The sequence below is a fragment of the Ascaphus truei genome, chromosome 4 (assembly GCF_040206685.1).
Source record: "Ascaphus truei isolate aAscTru1 chromosome 4, aAscTru1.hap1, whole genome shotgun sequence".
Classification (NCBI taxonomy): domain Eukaryota; kingdom Metazoa; phylum Chordata; class Amphibia; order Anura; family Ascaphidae; genus Ascaphus; species Ascaphus truei.
Window position 1 is genome coordinate 120,646,851 of NC_134486.1, and position 22,736 is coordinate 120,669,586.

A 22,736-nucleotide genomic window follows, 5' to 3' on the forward strand; every position below is an offset into this window, starting at 1 on the left:
ATGTAGTGAATAGGGTGTCATTCGTTTTGACACTTTGTGTATGTTTGAGGATAAGCATTGTTTGTGCTTCATTTACATGCACTTTAATAACTTTTCGCTGTACTGTCTACCGAATTATCTGAATAAAACAAATAGTTAGACGGCACTGCAAAACTAAACTGAGATAGGATTACTATATACCATGAAGGTGCTGGTGACAATTATTCGATAGTTTGTCTACCTCATTATGCACATTACTGTAAATATTGCCAGACAATAATGCCCTGGCTGGAGGATTGAAGGCCCAATGTGATGCTGAGGGGGTTTAACCCAGCCTGGGCATTAGTAGCCAGTAATGCTCTTTTCTATGTGGATTATTGTTTAGTATAATCCCTGCTCTGTAGAATTTACAATGTAATGTTGGTGGCACAGGGATGAAAATGGAGAATGGATTGGCCAAGGTCACTAGAATTTGAACCAGCTTCCTTTGCTTCAAAGGCGGTCATGGGTTTGAGACTCCCTTACTTACTGAGCCACTCCTTCAGGTGTGCGTGTGCTTAAAAAATATATATAATATATATATATATATATATATATATATATATATATACTTAGTTAAGTTATGGTGAGTAAAAAAAGTGACAAAAACCCTACACAGCAAAGCATATAGCAAATGGAAATATAACTGTATGCTCATTTGCATGTCTTAGGCAGGTCTGAGATAGGATAACTTAACTAAGTATGGTAAACCCCATCCTCATTGCTTCAGCTTTGCATAGCCAGTAACCAACCCCACACTGATGAGACCCTTTAAGGTCGAAACAGCTGTCTGTGGGTGGGTTTACTGGCTATGCATCTTAATCCTGGTTTTGCCTAAAGCTGTGACCATACAGCAAGCTTAAGCCTATAGGGAACCATGTTTAAAATGGTTTTGAAGCAAAAAGTGGCTCTGTGTGCTCATTTGCATGTTATTTCCCAGAATCCCTTGCTGCAGTGGAAGCGCTGTGTGCTGGGTGATACTGGTGAAAGGCGGGGTTGCAGACCTGCCTAAAACATGCAAATGAGCATACAGTAATATTTCCATTATATATATATATATATATATATATATATATATATATATATATATATATTACACATTTCAAAATGTAATAGAGGGCTCATTACTGTACCTCCTTCAGTAATTGTAAAATGCCCAGTTTATATAATGTGGTTGGCTGTGCTGACTGATATTCCCATGCATATTATATTAGTTCTGTTTTTAAAAAACATACCTTGACATGTACAGTATTGCAGCTACTAGAATAGTCTCCTATGCAGGGGCGGTGCTAGTGACAGGTGGGCCCAAGGTGCAAGTGAAAAAAATGGCCCACTCCTCAACTAGCTTTCATGTTAGGACTGCCTGGGTGAGCGCTCTCTGCCTCTGCCTTCTGATAAGGCCCCATGCCACAGGTAGGGCCGGGAGGAGGGTATGGGAGAGAGAGAGCGAGAAGGGCCTGTACAACTGCCGGAACAGTGTGTGAGAGGATGGGCCTCTAAAAGCCGTGGGCCCTGGTGCAGCCAAACCGGCTGGTCTACGGGTAGTTTGCCACAATATATATATATATATATATATATATATATATATATATATATATATATACATATATATATATATACATATATACATATATACAGTGGTCGACAAATCACCAAAAAATCTACTCGCCGAACAAAAAAATCTACTCGCCACCTAGTACCACACGTGTGCTGCTTGTGCCAATAGGAGCTCGCCACGATGTTAAATCCACTCGCCCGGGGCGTGCAAATGTATAGGTTTGTCGAACACTGCATGATATATATATATATATATAGATATCTATACATTTGCTCACCCCGGGCGAGTGGATTTAACCCCCGGGCGAGTAAATATTGGCCCAAGCAGCACACGTTTGGTACCAGGTGGCGAGTAGATTTTTTTGTGTGGCGAGTAGATTTTTTGGTGATTTGTCAACCACTGTATATATATATATATACATGTAGAGGTATCAGTACCGTGTTAGTCGAGCTTCAATAATCAAAAAATAAATAGATGATACCATTCTGTGGCTAACGAAATGCTTTTATTTGTGCAAGCTTTCGAGATACACTGATCTCTTCTTCCGGCGATGTTACAATGAATGAAGCAAGCAAAGGGTATACCTAAAAACAGTGTCTCTTGGAATGTTATCTGTGCTTGTCCCTCCCCTGTGTGTGGATGTGATTTATGGCTAGAGGTGTTAAAGGGTTCCTGAAAGTTAGTGATGTAAGTGTGTGTGTATCTGTGTGAATATAAATGAATGGAGAGCCCACCGTGCATACAGTGCTTTACAAAAGGAGTGTGTGGAGTGGGAGTTAATATAAATGGTGTTGGTAGGTGTGGAAATGTGAGAGATTGTAGCTTAAGTAAAAGTGTAGATTCGGAACCTGGCGCATGTGTATATAAAAAAATGTGTATAACGTCCAATAAAGGATATATAGTGAATATAGTCCTAATTCTTGCAGGCTTGATTGGTTGGCCGATGAGAAATGGACTCAAAATCACAGTTCACAGGGCAAAACTTTCCTCTTCACAGTGTAATGTTACCCTGTAGATATGAGACATGAAGCAGAGAGAAAGGACATTGCGCAGTATTGTTTAACAGCCAAATGCACCCTTATTCTCTGTAAATTGCCCACTTACTAGAAGTAGGTAGGTCGCATACAGGGGAGAGAAACTGTGCTTGGAGCCTTCCGGGTCCCAGGAGCCTTCGGTATGGCATGAACCTCTCGTGGTGTCCTCAGCTTCCGTGGATATAGGAAAGGTCTCCGTCTCAGGAAAGATGTCTCCTGGGTCTCTATTCCCTCATGTACATCGCTCAGCTCCTCCCTGCCTGTGCCTTAGTTCAGAGAATAAGGGTGCATTTGGCTGTTAAACAATACTGCGCAATGTCCTTTCTCTCTGCTTCATGTCTCATATCTACAGGGTAACATTACACTGTGAAGAGGAAAGTTTTGCCCTGTGAACTGTGATTTTGAGTCCATTTCTCATCGGCCAACCAATCAAGCCTGCAAGAATTAGGACTATATTCACTATATATCCTTTATTGGACGTTATACACATTTTTTTATATACACATGCGCCAGGTTCCGAATCTATATTTGTATTTTTATGTTATGTTTTGAGGTTTATTTTGAGATATTCCCCAGTAGAATACCAGGCTGCTTAGTTTTTGTGCACTGCACTGTAGTAATTTAGGTCTAGCGCTTGTTTTAGTATATTTGTATTGTTATAAGTAAAAGTGTGTGTAGATACTATGTGGTCCCTATTGGTGTATAGGGATGGAAAACAAGGAGTATTAGTATGTGTAAGAGACAGCTGTGTGTGCATACATAGAGCACAGTATGTACAGACATGGCCTTTAGCGCTCATAGGAAGAGAGTTCACTTGTGTCAGTAATGACTCATAAAATTTCGATCTCTGTTTAGGCCACCGCTAAGTGTCCCGAACAGTTGCATAAATTTGTATTCATGCAACCGTCTCTCTTTCGGTGCTTCATTCATTGTAACATCGCCAGAATATATATATAAATAATATAAATAATGCTTGTGTTCTTGCAGGAGCTGGAAAATGCTGTTGAAGGGTGGGTCGAGGACCTTGCTCATCTGACACACCTAAAGAAGACGTTCTCACCCTACATCAATGCAGATGACATTTCTATACTTAATGAGCGGATTGAGTTGCTGCAGCGGCAATGGGAGGAGCTTTGTCACCAGGTAACTCCAGTTTATTTCCGTCAGGTAAATCGTTACTAATATTTGGTTACATTTAATGTATTTATACTGTCTCTACATACCACGGATCTGGGGGAAATCAAGTATTCCACAATTTATTGCTATCTTTTGTGTGATTCCAGGCACATTTGTAACGATTATCTTGATCAAATTCTTATTTAATTATTAATTACAAAATGCCTGAATTTAATTACAATAAACCGTTTACTGGTGTCTTCATTTAGATGCTGTATGTTAGTTGCAGCTGTTACTTTCTTTTTTTTTTAAACCGCACTCGATAATGAAGCAGTCATTAAGCAAGTAATTAGAACAAAGCTTTAACGCAAACATAAGTTAAACTCTGTGCCATTTGTAATATCTTATTGGATTATCATAAGAATTACAGCTCTATGTTGCAAGTAAAACATTTCTTGTGGATGCAATAAAGTCCCACTTATTCAAGATATTTCTACAATTAACCTTTAAATATGCATTTGTCCGTGAAATATTGTATTGTATCATGATGAACATCAGTCAAATATCATTTTATATATATATATATATATATATATATATATATATATATATATATATATATACACACACACACACACACTGTATATATTATGATATTATTATATAACATATATGATCTAATTTAAATCTGAAGCCCTGGTGATAATATACAAAATCAAAGAGCTCTTACAAATATAAAGTTGTTTGTCTTTTTATAAAATAAGTACTACAGTATATTCATTACCCATAGCTTACTTTTTAAGGAGAGAAAATAGCCATATTAATGTGATCAGAAATCTAGAAATTTACAAATGAGTATCTCGGGATGTTACTGCAAAGAAATGAAAAGGAAAAATACTGTGTATCTGTTGAAGTGTGTGTACAGTATGTGTGTGTGTGTGTGTATATATATATATATATATATATATATTTATATATATACTGTATACACACATACAGTATATAGTTGAGCAGGATTTATCACATTGTGCAGGTGTTATACGCTGTTACACACTGTTTAATGCTAATTTTTTGCATCCCCGGATGTGACCGATTATTTAGCTCAGTTATTTCCCCAGTTCTTTGTGTGAGCTGTGAACCACAACAGGAAATGTACCATCAGTGGCGTTTTAAAATAAAACCTTAGCACAGAGAAAAATGTTCTGCTGAAAAAATATTGATAGTTACACTGCGGCGTGACAGATTTAACATTCACCTTACTGCTGTCCAAGACGAATGTGCCGTGAGTACTGTATGAGGGATGCTGCAGGGGAAGAGGTGTGAGTACTGTATGAGGGATGCTGCAGGGCAAGAGGAGTGAGTACTGTATGAGGGATGCTGCAGGGAAGAGGAGTGAGTACTGTATGAGGGATGCTGCAGGGAAGAGGTGTGAGTACTGTATGAGGTATGCTGCAGGGAAGAGGTGTGAGTACTGTATGAAGGATGCTGCAGGGCAAGAGGAGTGAGTACTGTATGAGGGATGCTGCAGGGGAAGAGGAGTGAGTACTTATGAGGGATGCTGCAGGGAAGAGGAGTGAGTACTGTATGAGGGATGCTGCAGGGGAAGAGGAGTGAGTACTGTATGAGGGATGCTGCAGGGGAAGAGGAGTGAGTACTGTATGAGGGATGCTGCAGGGAAGAGGAGTGAGTACTGTATGAGGGATGCTGCAGGAAAGAGGAGTGAGTACTGTATGAGGGATGCTGCAGGGCAAGAGGTGTGAGTACTGTATGAGGGATGCTGCAGAGCAAGAGGAGTGAGTACTGTATGAGGGATGCTGCAGGGAGAGCGAGTACTTTATGAGGGATGCTGCAGGGAAGAGGAGTGAGTACTGTATGAGGGATGCTGCAGGGAAGAGGTGTGAGTACTGTATGAGGGATGCTGCAGGGAGAGCGAGTACTTTATGAGGGATGCTGCAGGGAAGAGGAGTGAGTACTGTATGAGGGATGCTGCAGGGGAAGAGGAGAGAGTACTGTATGAGGGATGCTGCAAGGGAAGAGGAGTGAGTACTGTATGAAGGATGCTGCAGGGAAGAGGTGTGAGTACTGTATGAGGTATGCTGCAGGGAAGAGGTGTGAGTACTGTATGAGGGATGCTGCAGGGGAAGAGGAGTGAGTACTGTATGAGGGATGCTGCAGGGGAAGAGGAGTGAGTACTGTATGAGGGATGCTGCAGGGGAAGAGGAGTGAGTACTGTATGAGGGATGCTGCAGGGAAGAGGAGTGAGTACTGTATGAGGGATGCTGCAGGGGAAGAGGAGCGAGTACTGTATGAAGGATGCTGCAGGGGAAGAGGAGCGAGTACTGTATGAGGGATGCTGCAGGGGAAGAGGAGCGAGTACTGTATGAGGGATGCTGCAGGGAAGAGGGGGGAGTACTGTATGAGGGATGCTGCAGGGAAGAGGAGTGAGTACTGTATGAGGGATGCTGCAGGGGAAGAGGAGTGAGTACTGTATGAGGGATGCTGCAGGGAAGAGGAGCGAGTACTGTATGAGGGATGCTGCAGGGGAAGAGGAGTGAGTACTGTATGAGGGATGCTGCAGGGAAGAGGAGTGAGTACTGTATGAGGGATGCTGCAGGGAAGAGGAGTGAGTACTGTATGAGGGATGCTGCAGGGGAAGAGGAGTGAGTACTATATGAGGGATGCTGCAAGGGAAGAGGAGTGAGTACTGTATGAGGGATGCTGCAGGGAAGAGGAGTGAGTACTGTATGAGGGATGCTGCAGGGGAAGAGGTGTGAGTACTGTATGAGGGATGCTGCAGGGAAGAGGAGTGAGTACTGTATGAGGGATGCTGCAGGGAAGAGGTGTGAGTACTGTATGAGGGATGCTGCAGGGGAAGAGGAGTGAGTACTGTATGACGGATGCTGCAGGGGAAGAGGAGCGAGTACTGTATGAAGGATGCTGCAGGGGAAGAGGAGCGAGTACTGTATGAGGGATGCTGCAGGGGAAGAGGAGCGATTACTGTATGAGGGATACTGCAGGGAAGAGGGGGGAGTACTGTATGAGGGATGCTGCAGGGAAGAGGAGCGAGTACTGTATGAGGGATGCTGCAGGGGAAGAGGAGTGAGTACTGTATGAGGGATGCTGCAGGGAAGAGGAGTGAGTACTGTATGAGGGATGCTGCAGGGAAGAGGAGTGAGTACTGTATGAGGGATGCTGCAGGGAAGAGGTGTGAGTACTGTATGAGGGATGCTGCAGGGAAGAGGTGTGAGTACTGTATGAGGGATGCTGCAGGGGAAGAGGAGTGAGTACTGTATGAGGGATGCTGCAGGGCAAGAGGAGTGAGTACTGTATGAGGGATGCTGCAGGGAAGAGGTGTGAGTACTGTATGAGGGATGCTGCAGGGAAGAGGAGTGAGTACTGTATGAGGGATGCTGCAGGGAAGAGGTGTGAGTACTGTATGAGGGATGCTGCAGGGGAAGAGGAGTGAGTACTGTATGAGGGATGCTGCAGGGGAAGAGGAGTGAGTACTGTATGAGGGATGCTGCAGGGAAGAAGGGTGAGTACTGTATGAGGGATGCTGCAGGGAAGAGGAGTGAGTACTGTATGAGGGATGCTGCAGGGAAGAGGAGTGAGTACTGTATGAGGGATGCTGCAGGGAAGAGGAGTGAGTACTGTATGAGGGATGCTGCAGGGGAAGAGGAGTGAGTACTGTATGAGGGATGCTGCAGGGGAAGAGGAGTGAGTACTGTATGAGGGATGCTGCAGGGGAAGAGGAGCGAGTACTGTATGAAGGATGCTGCAGGGGAAGAGGAGCGAGTACTGTATGAAGGATGCTGCAGGGGAAGAGGAGCGAGTACTGTATGAGGGATGCTGCAGGGGAAGTGGAGCGAGTACTGTATGAGGGATGCTGCAGGGAAGAGGGGGGAGTACTGTATGAGGGATGCTGCAGGGGAAGAGGAGCGAGTACTGTATGAGGGATGCTGCAGGGGAAGTGGAGTGAGTACTGTATGAGGGATGCTGCAGGGAAGAGGGGGGAGTACTGTATGAGGGATGCTGCAGGGAAGAGGAGCGAGTACTGTATGAGGGATGCTGCAGGGGAAGAGGAGCGAGTACTGTATGAAGGATGCTGCAGGGGAAGAGGAGCGAGTACTGTATGAGGGATGCTGCAGGGAAGAAGGGGTGAGTACTGTATGAAGGATGCTGCAGGGGAAGAGGAGTGAGTACTGTATGAAGGATGCTGCAGGGGAAGAGGAGTGAGTACTGTATGAGGTATGCTGCAGGGAAGAGGAGTGAGTACTGTATGAGGGATGCTGCAGGGGAAGAGGAGTGAGTACTGTATGAGGGATGCTGCAGGGAAGAGGAGTGAGTACTGTATGGGGGATGCTGCAGGGGAAGAGGAGTGAGTACTGTATGAGGGATGCTGCAGGGGAAGAGGAGTGAGTACTGTATGAGGGATGCTGCAGGGAAGAGGTGTGCGTACTGTATGAGGGATGCTGCAGGGGAAGAGGAGTGAGTACTGTATGAGGGATGCTGCAGGGGAAGAGGAGTGAGTGCTGTATGAGGGATGCTGCAGGGGAAGAGGAGTGAGTACTGTATGAGGGACGCTGCAGGGGAAGAGGAGTGAGTACTGTATGAGGGATGCTGCAGGGGAAGAGGAGTGAGTACTGTATGAGGGATGCTGCAGGGGAAGAGGAGTGGGTACTGTATGAGGGATGCTGCAGGGGAAGAGGAGTGAGTACTGTATGAGGGATGCTGCAGGGGAAGAGGAGTGAGTACTGTATGAGGGATGCTGCAGGGAAGAGGTGTGAGTACTGTATGAGGTATGCTGCAGGGAAGAGGTGTGAGTACTGTATGAGGGATGCTGCAGGGGAAGAGGAGTGAGTACTGTATGAGGGATGCTGCAGGGAAGAGGTGTGAGTACTGTATGAGGTATGCTGCAGGGAAGAGGTGTGAGTACTGTATGAGGGATGCTGCAGGGAAGAGGTGTGAGTACTGTATGAGGTATGCTGCAGGGAAGAGGGGTGAGTACTGTATGAAGGATGCTGCAGGGGAAGAGGAGTGAGTACTGTATGAGGGATGCTGCAGGGAAGAGGTGTGAGTACTGTATGAGGGATGCTGCAGGGAAGAGGAGTGAGTACTGTATGAGGGATGCTGCAGGGGAAGAGGAGTGAGTACTGTATGAGGGATGCTGCAGGGAAGAGGAGTGAGTACTGTATGAGGTATGCTGCAGGGAAGAGGTGTGAGTACTGTATGAGGGATGCTGCAGGGAAGAGGTGTGAGTACTGTATGAGGGATGCTGCAGGGAAGAGGTGTGAGTACTGTATGAGGGATGCTGCAGGGAAGAGGTGTGAGTACTGTATGAGGGATGCTGCAGGGAAGAGGAGCGAGTACTGTATGAGGGATGCTGCAGGGAAGAGGTGTGAGTACTGTATGAGGGATGCTGCAGGGAGAGCGAGTACTTTATAGGGGGTGCTGCAGGGAAAGAGGAGTGAGTACTGTATGAGGGATGCTGCAGGGAAGAGGTGTGAGTACTGTATGAGGGATGCTGCAGGGAAGAGGAGTGAGTACTGTATGAGGGATGCTGCAGTGAAGAGGTGTGAGTACTGTATAAGGGATGCTGCAGGGAAGAGGAGTGAGTACTGTATGAGGGATGCTGCAGGGAAGAGGTGTGAGTACTGTATGGGGGATGCTGCAGGGAAGAGGTGTGAGTACTGTATGAGGGATGCTGCAGGGAAGAGGTGTGAGTACTGTATGAGGGATGCTGCAGGGAAGAGGTGTGAGTACTGTATGAAGGATGCTGCAGGGAAGAGGGGTGAGTACTGTATGAAGGATGCTGCAGGGAAGAGGGGTGAGTACTGTATGAGGTATGCTGCAGGGAAGAGGAGGCCTTTGGCAAGTTACAGCCCAGGGCTCAGGTAATAGAAAATCTGTCGCTATAAATGATTCATGTGCAATTGGCTAGCTTCTTTAAGCTGTTTTGCTTATGCATTGTATTTACTATAATCAGCAACAACTGTGCCATTATGAAATGTATCAATAAAAAAACATGTCTTATCAGGATTCATTATTTATTAGGTATATGCCTGTAATCTTGGGGGGGGGGGGGAGAATATACAAGACATCAAAAAAAATTACAGTGATTTAGTAGGAAAATGCTGGCAGCCTCCTAATCTCCTGTTGACTTGCATTGGGCTGAAATAATGTTTTCCAAAGAGAAAGTTAAAAAAATAGAAACATTTTCATTGAATTATCGGGGAGTCAGTCACTCCGGCATGTGATAATGGGCCCCACACATCGGCATGAGATTAGCGTGAGACCCATCCTCACCTCCAAAATGGGGGATCTGGTGTCTGCCAGGGGCAGGGTCTGTGACAGGGTGTTGTGTCTTTGCCATTGGGTGCGAAGTTTGGGACATTGGTGATAATAATGTTTATTCTTGTATAGCGCTGACAGTATGCATAGTGGATAAAGACCAAGGTCACAAGGAGCTGCTCCCCTGCTTCAAACTCTGTCGGTCAATGAGTCAGTGCCTTTACTCACTGAACCACTCCTCCTGACCCTAGTGATGTTAGGAGCAGGGTCCATGGGAGCAGTGTCCATATGAGCAGTGGTCATGGGAGCCGAGTTCTTGACATTGGGAGCAGAGTTTGTGATGTTAAGGGCATGGTCTCTGACTTTGGGGGCTGGTTTAGAACTGTGTCCCAGAGTCTCCCAGCACTGTGAGATTGGTCTCATGTTGCATGAGACGTAACCCTAATACGTGAACCTCACACAAATAGTATGAGACTTGACAGGGCTTGACAGAGAGAGTTGGCCGGTATGGCTGAGAATAGGCTAATGAGTTTTTCCTCTTTTGCTTATCTCTCTCCTTTACTGACTTTTCCCCTTAGATGGGCCCTCATTACTAATACACAAACCCAGGGGTGCTCAACTCCAGTTCTCAATCCCCCCCAACAGGTCAAGTTTTCAGGCTCAATCAGTTCCAGCTTCAGCACAGGTGACTGAATCAGAGACTCAGTCTCCGACTAGCCCCTAGTAGCTGAAGATAGCTATTAGCTAAAGATAGCTACTAAAAAACAGTGTCCAAGTGTAAGGGGGGCTACGTATCGGTCACTGGAGCCCTTCTTCAGGCCCATTCCCACCTGAGAGTAGTACTTCCCTTTTGCATGGTCCTCTGCTGCCCACTACGTAGCCCCCCTTACACTTGGACACTGTTTTTTAGTAGCTATCTTTAGCTGCTATGGTTCACACCGCTTTGGTTCATTCTTTAGTACAGGCATACCCCGGTTTAAGGACACTCACTTTAAGTACACTCGCGAGTAAGGACATATTGCCCAATAGGCAAACGGTAGCTCGCGCATTCGCCTGTCAGCACGTCCTGAACAGCAATACCGGCTCCCTACCTGTACCGAAGCTGTGTGCAACCGGGGAAACTATAGAGCCTGTTACAAATGCGTTATTTACATCCATTATGCACGTATAGGACGATTGCAGTACAGTACATGCATCGATAAGTGGAAAAAAGGTAGTGCTTCACTTTAAGTACATTTTCGCTTTACATACATGCTCTCGACCCATTGGTAACGCTAATGCGGGGTATGCCTGTATTGACATTGGATCAGTGCTTGTGTTTCCATTATGTGTTTGTGTCCGTCTTTTGTTCCCCTCTCTTTCCCATATTGTTGGGTTAGTCCATAAGTGCGGGAATGTGGGCTATTGTCTTTTAGTATTACCCTGCATACATTGTCTCATCATTGGTTGGTGTTTCCCATTAAAATGAGAGAATTCTCTTTGCCCATCACTTCTGTGAATATAATTTTTTTTGCCTGAGTGCTGTGGGTATTGTGTCTATTTGTGTACGTTATGCAGAATTGGGAGAGCCCCTCACCCGCCTGCACCATTTTGAAATAAAATTTTTAGACTTTAGTGGTGCTGATTGGCTTTCTGTTCTTGTACTTTAAATATTGATGAAAGAAGAAACTACAATTGTTCCCCCAACAAATGCCTTTATACATAATCCCTATGGTTGTGTAGAAATGTACTAGGCTTAACCCCTTCACTGCTGACTCTGCAAAGCAATGTGTTGATGGTCGCTCTCATTGTGAAGAAATGAACTGCATTCTGTAGAATGGTTTTGTCAGGTTGATACTATGAGCATTGACTCCTCCAAGGCTTTTCTAAATAATATTTGCGCTAAGTCGCATAGTTAATCATTAAATATAATTCAATGATAAAAAGTTATTTTTGGACAAATGCTAGTGTAAAATTATTTTATCTGGACCGCCTAGAAATGGCCAGCATTATTTTAAACCACAGCCAAAATGACTGCTTCTTTGATCTTGCTACTGCATTGTCACCATAGTTACTCTGCCTTCTATTATAAGCCCTTATCTAGCATACAACATAAGCATATATTGTACTATGTATTGTGTATTGTTGCTGTGCTTTTCAGTCAGTCATTCAAGCCTAAATGGGAAAAGCTACAAGTACCTAAAAGATTTAACTGTGTTTAAAATTGTAGCAAAATATCTACGTGTTTTGCATTTTTTTGTGCTGTGAACATACAGGTATATTGTAAGTGTACGTCTGTTTCCAGCTAAAACACCAATTTTTTTATCATTTTTTAAAATAATTATTTTTACATTAGCAGTATATCGAAATGTAGATTATCTTTATTCATTTGAAGCTTTTTTAAAGGTGCAGACCTGCATAGGATGAGAATAAAGTAAGAATGGTGGTATGTTTAATAAGCTAAATGTAGGCTGGATAATTTACACCTTTTGGGCAAGAAAGTCAGACTAGCATAAGTATTTGTATTTTTTTTAATGTGAAACTTTGATGACTATTTCCATGGTAAATAAATGCTATGGACGGCTTTTACAATCTTTAATGTCTATTGGGAATAGAACAGTTTGCCAGTCACCAAAGTCTCAGGTCAGCTGTTTGCTGTGCTCTAACTTTTGTTTGCAAAGTAATTATGGAGCCATCATTAGTCACACAAATAGACACACAGATGTAGCAACTTTCTATCCCGGCACCACAGACGAACAAGTAAATGTCACGTTGCCAGGGATAGTAAATGCCGCGTTGGAGCTGCGGGGGAGTTCATGCTTCCGAATGGGACCCCGCATTAATCCTTCGGTGTCGCAACCACTGCGGACGCGTGATCGAGTGTGGCAGCGGCACCGGTGACAGAAATGCTTACTACATCTCTGTGAGCTGCTATACTTGAACCCAGTGTTCTCAATTACTAGTGATACATATTAATTTTCCACAAGCCGACAGTTTTTTTAATGGGTGACAAATTATGTTGTTCTTTAAGGAAACCAATTACAATTATACTGATAAATTGTTTAAAAGAAAATGTGACCCGCTACATTGAACTGTCTTTTTAAGCTAAGGATTCTTACCATCGGTCTACAATTCCAGGTCTCCTTACGACGTCAGCAAGTGAGTGAAAGGCTTAACGAGTGGGCCATCTTCAATGAGAAGAACAAGGAGCTCTGTGAGTGGCTGACAAAAATGGAGAGCAAGGTCTCTCAGAATGGAGACATCAGCATTGAAGAAATGATTGAGAAACTCAGAAAGGTACCTACTTAAGGGCAATGCTTTTAATATGTTAGCCTGCTGCAAACAAACACTGGCACACACAACATTTTAGGTGGAGGAACAAGTAGATTGCTTGTATATGTCAGTGTGAGCTGCAGAGCTCTATAGCTTGTCCATCATTTTAAAAATGTTAAATTAAACCAGCTGAAAATCTGGTGATCTGAATTTCTAGTTGGTCTTTGCTGCCTCCCATTAGGTTCCTGAATATATCAATAAGCCCTGTCCTGGCTGAGCGCACCGACACTAGCTGAAAAGTCCTATTGGTTTGAATAGGCGGTTTCGGCCAATCGCAGTGCAATTCGGTGCTTATTGAATAGGCCCCTTGGAGTCAGTGGCCTGGAGTCATGCAGACAAGTTGCGAGACATCAAGCCTGATAAAGTAAATAGCAGTTACCGCAAGATCGGGCATGATGTCCTGTATCGCGGATTCATGACTCTGTTACTTTTATGTCTGAAGCACTTATTCCCATGACCTGTTATTTATATGATTACCACGTGTATTACTACTGTGAAGCGCTATGTACATTTATGGTGCTATATAAATAAAGACATACAATACAATACTCTCAGTCAATGCGGCCAATTTTCAAAGCCTTGAATGCATAAAAGTGGTAAAATTGTGATGCGTTACCTTTAGGTGCAGTCCGACTTAGGGCCTCATGTTGTAAGCATTGATAAGCCCCTTATCGCCAGCTTCTCGCCAAAATTGCCTACTGCGATTCAGTAAGCTCCGAGAAGCTGGCGATAAGAGCAAAAATCGCCGTTTTTTCCCCGGGGGAAAAAAGCCGACCGCTCGTGATAAGCCACTTTTCGGCACTGATCGACAGTTTTTCAAACACACTCAATTCTATAAGCCCCGACCAGCTTATCGCAGCTTATTGCCACTTTAGAATTGGGATTTCTTCTCCAAATCGTCCCGCCACAAAAAGTTGGCAAGAAGGTGGGGAGAAGCTGCGATGAGCGGCGAGAGGGAATTTAGAAAATAAAATGCATGTTTCCTGCATCGGATTGATGCCGGGGGTCTCCGGAGCTGATACCTATTAATATCACCACCGGAGACCCCCGGCATTAATCCATTTACAGGCAACTTCATTACCTTAGCGGCACCCCATAATGGGGCCTGTATCTCGGGAAGCAGGGGGACCCCGGACCTGAAACCAACTGCTCTGGAGACCCCCTGCTACAATACACAAGTAATAACATTTAAATGTTAAACTATTTTTATTTCCGGCGAGATTTTCGCAGAGAGAGGCGGATCTCTCTGCAGCAGATACAACTCGCCGGGTGAGCTCTTTTCGGAGAGCAGGTCTTATCGCCGCCGGCAACTCGCCATGTTTGGAAATGTTGCTCTCACTGGTATTCGGGCCTTTCTGCATACCGTGAGAGCAACACGGCAAAAAAATGGCGAATTCAAACCCCTGCCGATAATTTCTATCGGACTTTACTGCATGAGGCCCATAGCTGGTTCCCTGGGACTTATCTAAAAAATGACACTATAATGCTTTTCTAAAATTTACTTTGTAACTCAATCCTCACAACTGCAACCTGGGAACTGCAGTTATCATTTTTCCCATCAGTTAGTCCCTACCTAACCTCACAAAAAATCAGTATGTATAGTGTATATCAATGATTCTCCCTGGACCATCGAGTGATCTCTGATGACATAAGTTTTGGTCCCTGTAGACTTACAAAATTCACCTTTGACAGCTCTTAACTGCAGTCTGTAGATTTCCAAAAAACATGAAAGGCTGATTTTTATGTTCAGACGAGGTATTTTTGAAGGATATTATATACACTGGCCATATAAATATTGCTGATGAACAGCCCTCAAAGTGATTATTAACATCGAAGTGGTGCATCATATGGAAAAGTTTGAGAAACCCTGGTATTTTTGAACATTTTTTTTTTTTTGAAGTTACATTTTCAGACATAACCATTGCAAGGTTTTTTCTTTAAATGTCTGTTAATTTTTGTCTGGCGTGTCATAATTTATATGCTACATGACATACAAGTGGGTATGTTTTTTCCAAGTGTTGCTTGGCCCTGTGGCAACAACAAGCTAACGTTGTGTTTGTTGTTTGACTGAGTACTGTCCAAGAAGAGCATGTTTGGGATAATCTCCCGTGGCTTCTATTCACTGTCTAGGATTACCAGGAGGAAATCGCAGTAGCTCGGGAAAATAAGATGCAACTGCAGCTAATGGGAGAGCGGCTTGCCAAGGCCAGCCATGAAAGCAAGGCTTCTGAGATTGATTACAAACTTGGCAAGGTCAATGACAGATGGCAGCATCTCCTGGATCTCATTGGAGCTAGGTAAGTAATTAAATTAGCTTGGTACCTGTCCTCCACTTGAAAGTAGAGGGAGAGAAGGCATACAGAGGAGTTGAAGTACCTTGTGTTGAGTAATAGGAAAGGCTAAATATTTAAAACATCAATTCTCTGCAGAAGCCTGTATCAACTCATATACTGTAATGTTAGTATCTTGTCCCCTGAGAATGTCCTGTTTTTTTTTTAATATCTATCTTATGGGGTTTTTGCGGTAACCTTTAGGCTAGCGCCTTGAGCGCGAAACACATCGGAAGGTTTTGTGAGTATTAAATAAACTTTTTGACATGGGTTGACCTCTGAGAAACCTTTGAAGCTTTTTTTCTTTGGAGCCGTGAAGCAGCACTGCACATAGTGCTCCTGTGTTTTGTATCCTAACCTATAGACCAGGGGTGCGCAAACTGGGGGACGCAAGATTTTTGGGGGGAGGTAGCAGCGCTTACAGAGGCCCCGCACTCTTCCCCCAAAGCATTTAAATTAAATACCGGGGAACCGCAAGAGGCCTCTGTAAATTCCCTTACCTTGACTCAGACGACTTCAGGTGACACGTCGCCATCAGATGATGCAGCGGGGTCACGTGACGTCACATGACCTTCGCTTGAGACAAGGTAAGGAGGGGCGCGAGCAGTTGGGGGAGTGCCGGCAGGGGTTTGCACACCCCTGCTTTAGACTACACTGGACTTTGGTCGGAGCTCTATTTCATCCTCCCAGCAATCTATATTGGAAACACTTATATCTCCTGAACAGAGCCTCACATATTAAAAATAAAATCAGCATTGGAAAGGGCAAGAAGAGCTCATTTGAAGTAAAAAAATGTAATCAGTTGGGACTGTTGCTTTATGGACATGTAATTAATGCATTTTTGCAGATTTGTCTCCTAAGATTGTGGGATTTATGTATCAATACAGAAGGGGAGGCTGAGTTCTGAGGCACAATGACTGCCCCCTATGTATCAGAAAAAAGTCACACTGAAATTAATAGGAATGTTTTCTTTGATCCATCTTGATCCATCTTTAATCCATCTTATTTTTTACAATACTATTCCGAGATATATTTTATGGTTACTTTTACATTACATTAAGAGTGTGAGAGTATGTAACCATTGGAAATGAAATGAAGATTAAGGAAACTAGATAATGTTCTGATTTGGCAAGGATCAGCATAACCTTTTCTCGTAGTGTTTACCATAAATTCAATTTTCCCCTTGCGTAGAGGGAGTTCAGCTTGACACACCCACCAAAATACAAACAGAACATCATGGACATATTAAGGAGTCAATCACAGTGTCTGTTTTTGTGTCTCGTGTTTTGCTCTGTATTTAATGTTCTACTGCTAAGTGCATTATAAAATGTTTAACCAGGAAATAATACATTGAGAGTTACCACTCGTCTTCTACTACAGTATGTCCTGGGCATAGAGTTATGATAACAATGCATTAAATGAACAGAGGTTATACATTATATTTACAGACATTTCAGGACAATTATAGAGCATATGTTATCGGCATAGGTAATAGTTGCAGACAAGATTAAAATGTGAGACAGCTGAAGCCTTGAAGTTGTCCCAGTTCAGTATGGGAATGTTAATGCAACCTTTCTTCAAAATGTGTGAAAACTTTTTTTGTCGAGGTTTGCCCACGTCAAAAAAAGTTTATTCAATGGTGTTTTTCCATTTCCTTTGTCAAACATTTGTATCCATAGCAAAATTTCTCAAAATGCCTATTAAAAGCCAGCAAACATCGAAAAATTCATCAATGTATGCAAATATGGAAGAAACGTGATTCGTCACTACAATATTGATATTGGAGATTTTGCAAACTATGAGGGTCCAGTATACTAAGCATCGTAAATAGCTTATTTGGTGCACAGAAATCTAATTTTATGTTGCGCTTGTGTGCGTTTATATACGAACCTGAAAGTTCTCTATCTGCAGCATCAACGTTAAAAATGTGTTTGTTCATTTTGCTGTGACAGAAACAGACTACGCTACAGATGTAAATGGAACAGCTCAACCCCGTTATAACACGATCCGTTACAACGCGAATCCGCTTATAACGCGATGCAAGCGTGGCTCCCAATTTTCATATTTATGAATACTTTACAACACGATTATAGTATCTTAAATACTTTATTGTACAATGCATACAATTGTACATTATTTCTAACGCGATCTGCTTATAACGCGATGTGATTCTTTGGACCCCAAGCACAGCGTTATAAGGGGGTTGAGCTATATTTACTAAAAAAAGACTGTTTCTGTTTGCCGCAAAAAGGTAGAAAGGGCATCAAAATTGTCCGCCAAGTTCAACTTGGTGTGAACCCTAAAAGGCCATGTTTATATTACTAGGGCAGAATTAAGTTGCAACTGTATGTATCAACCACAAATGTATTTGAAACAGCAACAATGTTTCGTTATTTACAGTACATAAAAAGTATTCTTTTCACAGTATGGCTATTTTAAATAGTATTATTATAATTTTCTAACCATTAATAATGAATGTTTACTAACTCTACTTCTAAATAAAAAATAATTCAGTTGGGTTTTGGAAGTTGGCAAATTCTTTATATGTGTTTCATGATTTAAAATTAGGTAGGGAAAGTAAGCATGGGGAATCAGCGGGGAAATCCAAAGTTAGACAGAGAAAACTAAAGGTTGGGACTCTGTACTAGTAAATATGGATAGCACATGCCCATAGTCAGGTAGATATGGTAAAATAGATGACATAACATTGAGCAAGACTAAATACTGTTGCAGAAATCTTAAAAGAAATCATGTTAAAATTAATAAGAGGCAAAAGGTGATGTTGTGTGCTCATTTGCATGTGATTAGCCAGAATCCCTGGCTGCAGGGGAAGCACTGTACAGGCATACCCCGCTTTAAGGACACTCACTTTAAGTACACTCGCGAGTAAGTACATGTCGCCCAATAGGCAAACGGCAGCTCACGCATGCGCCTTTCAGCACGTCCTGAACAGCAATACCGGCTCCCTACCTGTACCGAAGCTGTGCGCAAGCGGGGAGACTATAGACCTGTTACACATGCGTTATTTACATCAGTTATGCACGTACAGTATATGATGATTGCAGTACAGTACATGCATCGATAAGTGGAAAAAAGGTAGTGCTTCACTTTAAGTACATTTTCGCTTTACATTCATGCTCCGGTCCCATTGCGTACGTTAATGCGGGGTATGCCTGTACTGTATGCTAAGTGATAATGGCGAAAGGCAGAGTTGCAGAGCTGTCTCAGACATGCAAATGCACCACAAGTGGTATTTTCTATTTTCTGTATAATATAATATTAATAATAATAATAAATTAGCTATACTCAAGATCCACCAAATGGAAGCATAGCAGCTACATGTGTTTATGTTTGACTAATGATGCATCATATTTACAGTACTTTAGAAACAAAGAATATCACATCACATCAGATAAAGATTGTGAAACCCCAAACGCTTTTGTTTGCCATTACAATGTTAAAAGTTTAACAATAATCCTCAAATGAGGGCCACAGTAACACCCAGAGAAGACTAATTTCTATATCTTAGCTAAGGGTCCTAGAGCGCGGGACCTCTGTAACCGCTGCGCCCCCCCCCCCCCCCAGTTGCGCACCCCTGGTGTAGTGCATAGGCCCCACAACTGGTATTATTGTAGCAAAGTAATGAGACATATTGTAAACCATAACACATGCTGACGGAAGGGCTTCATTGCCAATTGCTTTCACTTTATTGCTCCAATACATAGCAAGGCTGCACCTACTGTATAAAAGAACAAGGAATACACTGTATGTGTGTGTGTCTCTTGCTGTGACCAGTGGGATGGCATTCTGCTAACTGCTGTAGTATCAGGTAACACTCTCAAGAGGCAAAGCAGCTGCCACTGATTTGTTTTCAGCAACATGGAACTCACATGATAAACTTCGGGAAATTAACTGTGTGCCGTCCAGTTCCTGACAAACCGCATAGTGTTAGTATGTATATGTATATCTTTATTTATGTAGCTCCATCCATATCCATAGCGCTTCACAGCAGCAATACACATGACATAATCGTATAACACATAATGGGAATAAGTGCTTGAGACAGAAGAGTAGCATTAGGGGAAGGAGTCCCTGCCCCGAAGAGCTTACAATCGAAGTAGATACACTTTTAGTAAATGTTCAAGTCAGAAATCAATGGGAATGAATCATCTTTGTCCATTGCATACCCTGTGTTGACTGGTCTTGTTTCTACCTGCAGTTTCAGTTAAAGCCCAGCAAAACTAGTGCAAAAAACTGCACCAGATTAATCAGTGTAAAATTAATCATCTTTAAAGTATTTTTCTCATGTAAATCTGGGTTCTTCCGCACTGGTTGTACCCCACTTGTGCGTCCGTGTAGTAAATAATTATATATAATATTTTTCTCATAGGTATTGCTAACTGCATAGACGGCGCTTTACACAGAATCTTGCAGGCACAATTAGTCCCTGCCCTGTAGAGTTTATAATCTAATTTTCATGCCTAAAACACAAGGAGATGACACTGGGATTTGAACCACTCACCAGATTCCAATGAGTGTCTTGACTCACCGAGCCACTCCTTCACCCGGGTAATACACTGCTTTGTTTGTAAATAAAAACATAGTAGTACTCGGTACCTCCTAGTATGAATTCCAGCTTGGTTACTTTGTACGTGACCTCCAAAGTCATAAAATAAGGCGCCTATGCATTCATCTTTCACAGTGGTTGGATCACTGAGCTTGTGACTGTGATCTAGAGATTACAAGAAATGTTGAATCAAACACAGGAACGTTTACTATTCCTCTCCATGGGGGCCATAGGATGTGAAAATAGATGTGGCCCCTTTTTGATCCTATGGAATATGAACCCTTGCATGCTTTAATAATTTCTAGGCATGAAGATCCCCCGTGTTATGACAGTGGATAGCTACTGTGTACCTACTGTAATGAGAAAAGCAGTGTGGTGTTGGCCTCTTCAGCACTGCACAGACATCCAACATTCCATAAGACTGAGAGTGGCACATAAGCCTTATTTAGAAGCATGACCATTTGTCCAAGCACAGTCTCATATTGCACAGCCAGGGCTCATAACATTTGGCGTGTGTGTGATGGGCTCATTGCTGTGTTCACTACCCGAGCGGAAGGCACACATCTAGCAACGGGTTCTACTTTTTCATGGTCTTGTTTTTATTGATGAGCACTTTCATGGTGGCGGCGGCGGCAGCCATAGCTGATCTGAGCGCACATATAATGGCGGAAGACGGCACTGAGGATTCTGATCTCCCTGACTGCGACTGTGATGTCTCAAGGCAGGAGAATTGATTAATTTTTCATGCATGCACTATATTTCCTATTGCACACTCTGTGTTTTCAGTATATAGGCATGCAGACGATAGGCAAATTCACAATATGTTGAAAAACAAAATTATCTGTTGGTCACAAAGTACATAGATTTTTTTTTAACTGCCTTTTTACTTTATTTATTAGCATTGATTTATTCTGAGCTTGATTTTTATGTATTGTTTTCATTTGCAAAAAAATTATATTTTTGCAGTTCTACCCGTATGATTAGCATGTAAAGTTTGAGTAGGGAGGGAGCTTGCAAAATATTGTTGACCACTTTTAAATGAGTTCATAATTACTTAGTTGTGCTGCCAGCTAATTGTGGCCCCTAAACTACTGTATGTATTCTTGTTTAGGGTCCATAATTTGCTGGATTCAGAAATCTAACACAAATATATATTAAGAGCTTGGGAAAGAACTTCTGCATTCCCTGGCTACTGTTTAGTCTTACTTGTACTGCAAAAATTCCACTCTGATAGGCAGTACTATTCTGCCTTTTTACAGGTGGAGAAAGCTCCTAGATGTGTCTAGGAGCTTTCTCCACCTGTAAAAAGGCAGAATAGTAGTGCCTATCAGAGTGGAATTTTTGCAGTACCAGTAAGACTAAACACTGTCAGAACTGGTTTGCAATTACGTCACTAGATCTACAACAGTACATGTTTTACAGATTTACTTTTTAAAGTTTATTTTTTTTTAATTATTATTATTTGATTCATTAATAAAGTTTAACTATTTTAACATCCTTTCAGCTGTGCATCCCCAGACCTACATACTATATAACTAGATAGGTCTGTTGTGCACCACAAATAGGGTCTTTTCTACATGGGAAGTGTTTCTCTAAACACAACTCATTTATCTCTGGCTATATCTGATCACCCTGGTAGCACACATATCTAAAAATTCGAAGTGGTTGGAGCTAGGTATTTTCTCTTTTGAATTCCTTGGCTACTGTAACATGTTTTGCCTTCCTCTTGATCAACATGAATCAAAAGATGGTGCCGCTGAGCTACTGTACATGAACCAATGTGTTCTTTATACCTTCACTTGGCACTCGCTGCATTGTTTTTGTTCACAGTTAAGAAACATACTTTTTAGTTAATTTGATTGTGGACGTTTTTGCATTATTGAGCATCAAATGTTGTACTCATGAAGATTAACTATTTTTTTACTACAGATAGGACAATACTGTATCTTAAAAGGTGTGTGTGTGTGTGTGTGTGTGTGTGTGTGTGTGTGTGTGTGTGTGTGTGTGTGTGTGTGTGTGTGTGCGTGCGTGCGTGCGTGCGTGCGTGCGTGTGTGTGTGTGTGTGTGTGTGTGTGTGTGTTAAATATTATGGGTTTTTCTCATATTTAAAAAAAAAAATGTTGAGACTTGTACCCCAGTCCCCATTTTGTTTATCATTAGCTTTGCTTTCGCAGAAGTTTCCAAGACATTTTTAACCAAAGGATTTAAGGCCCATTTGTACTAAGTGGTTCTATGCTAAGACAAATCACTAGAATGGACTGTAAAATGTCTTCTGGTTCCAGAAGGGGTCTTACGTAGTAATAAATATGGGTCCTATCCCAAAAATTCTCTGGAGGAAAGGAATTTGACAATGTTGTACAGTATATAAATCAAAATACACATTTGTGATTTAATGACAAACATAAAGGGGGCTGGTGTTTCAAGCTTATTGTTGAATAGAAGTATGTCTGTGGCCAGAGGTGAAATGTCTTTATTGGTGTTTGGGGGGGGGGGTGTCGGGTGTCTGTGTA

At 42.6% G+C, this 22,736-nt stretch overlaps 1 protein-coding gene across 17 annotated transcripts in view; it reads left to right on the forward strand.

Annotated features, from left to right (window-relative positions):
- Window positions 1-22,736, forward strand: part of SYNE1 (spectrin repeat containing nuclear envelope protein 1) — a 603,546-nt gene that overhangs the window by 524,134 nt on the left and 56,676 nt on the right. For 16 of the 17 annotated variants that reach the window (XM_075596504.1, XM_075596505.1, XM_075596506.1 and 13 more), the window contains 3 exons: window positions 3,598-3,753; window positions 13,135-13,293; window positions 15,460-15,626. In XM_075596504.1, the coding sequence (XP_075452619.1) occupies window positions 3,598-3,753; window positions 13,135-13,293; window positions 15,460-15,626 (482 nt within the window). Of the gene's footprint in view, window positions 1-3,597; window positions 3,754-13,134; window positions 13,294-15,459; window positions 15,627-20,750; window positions 20,948-22,736 lie in introns of those variants that run through there. The other variant, XM_075596519.1, reaches the window with a different exon arrangement.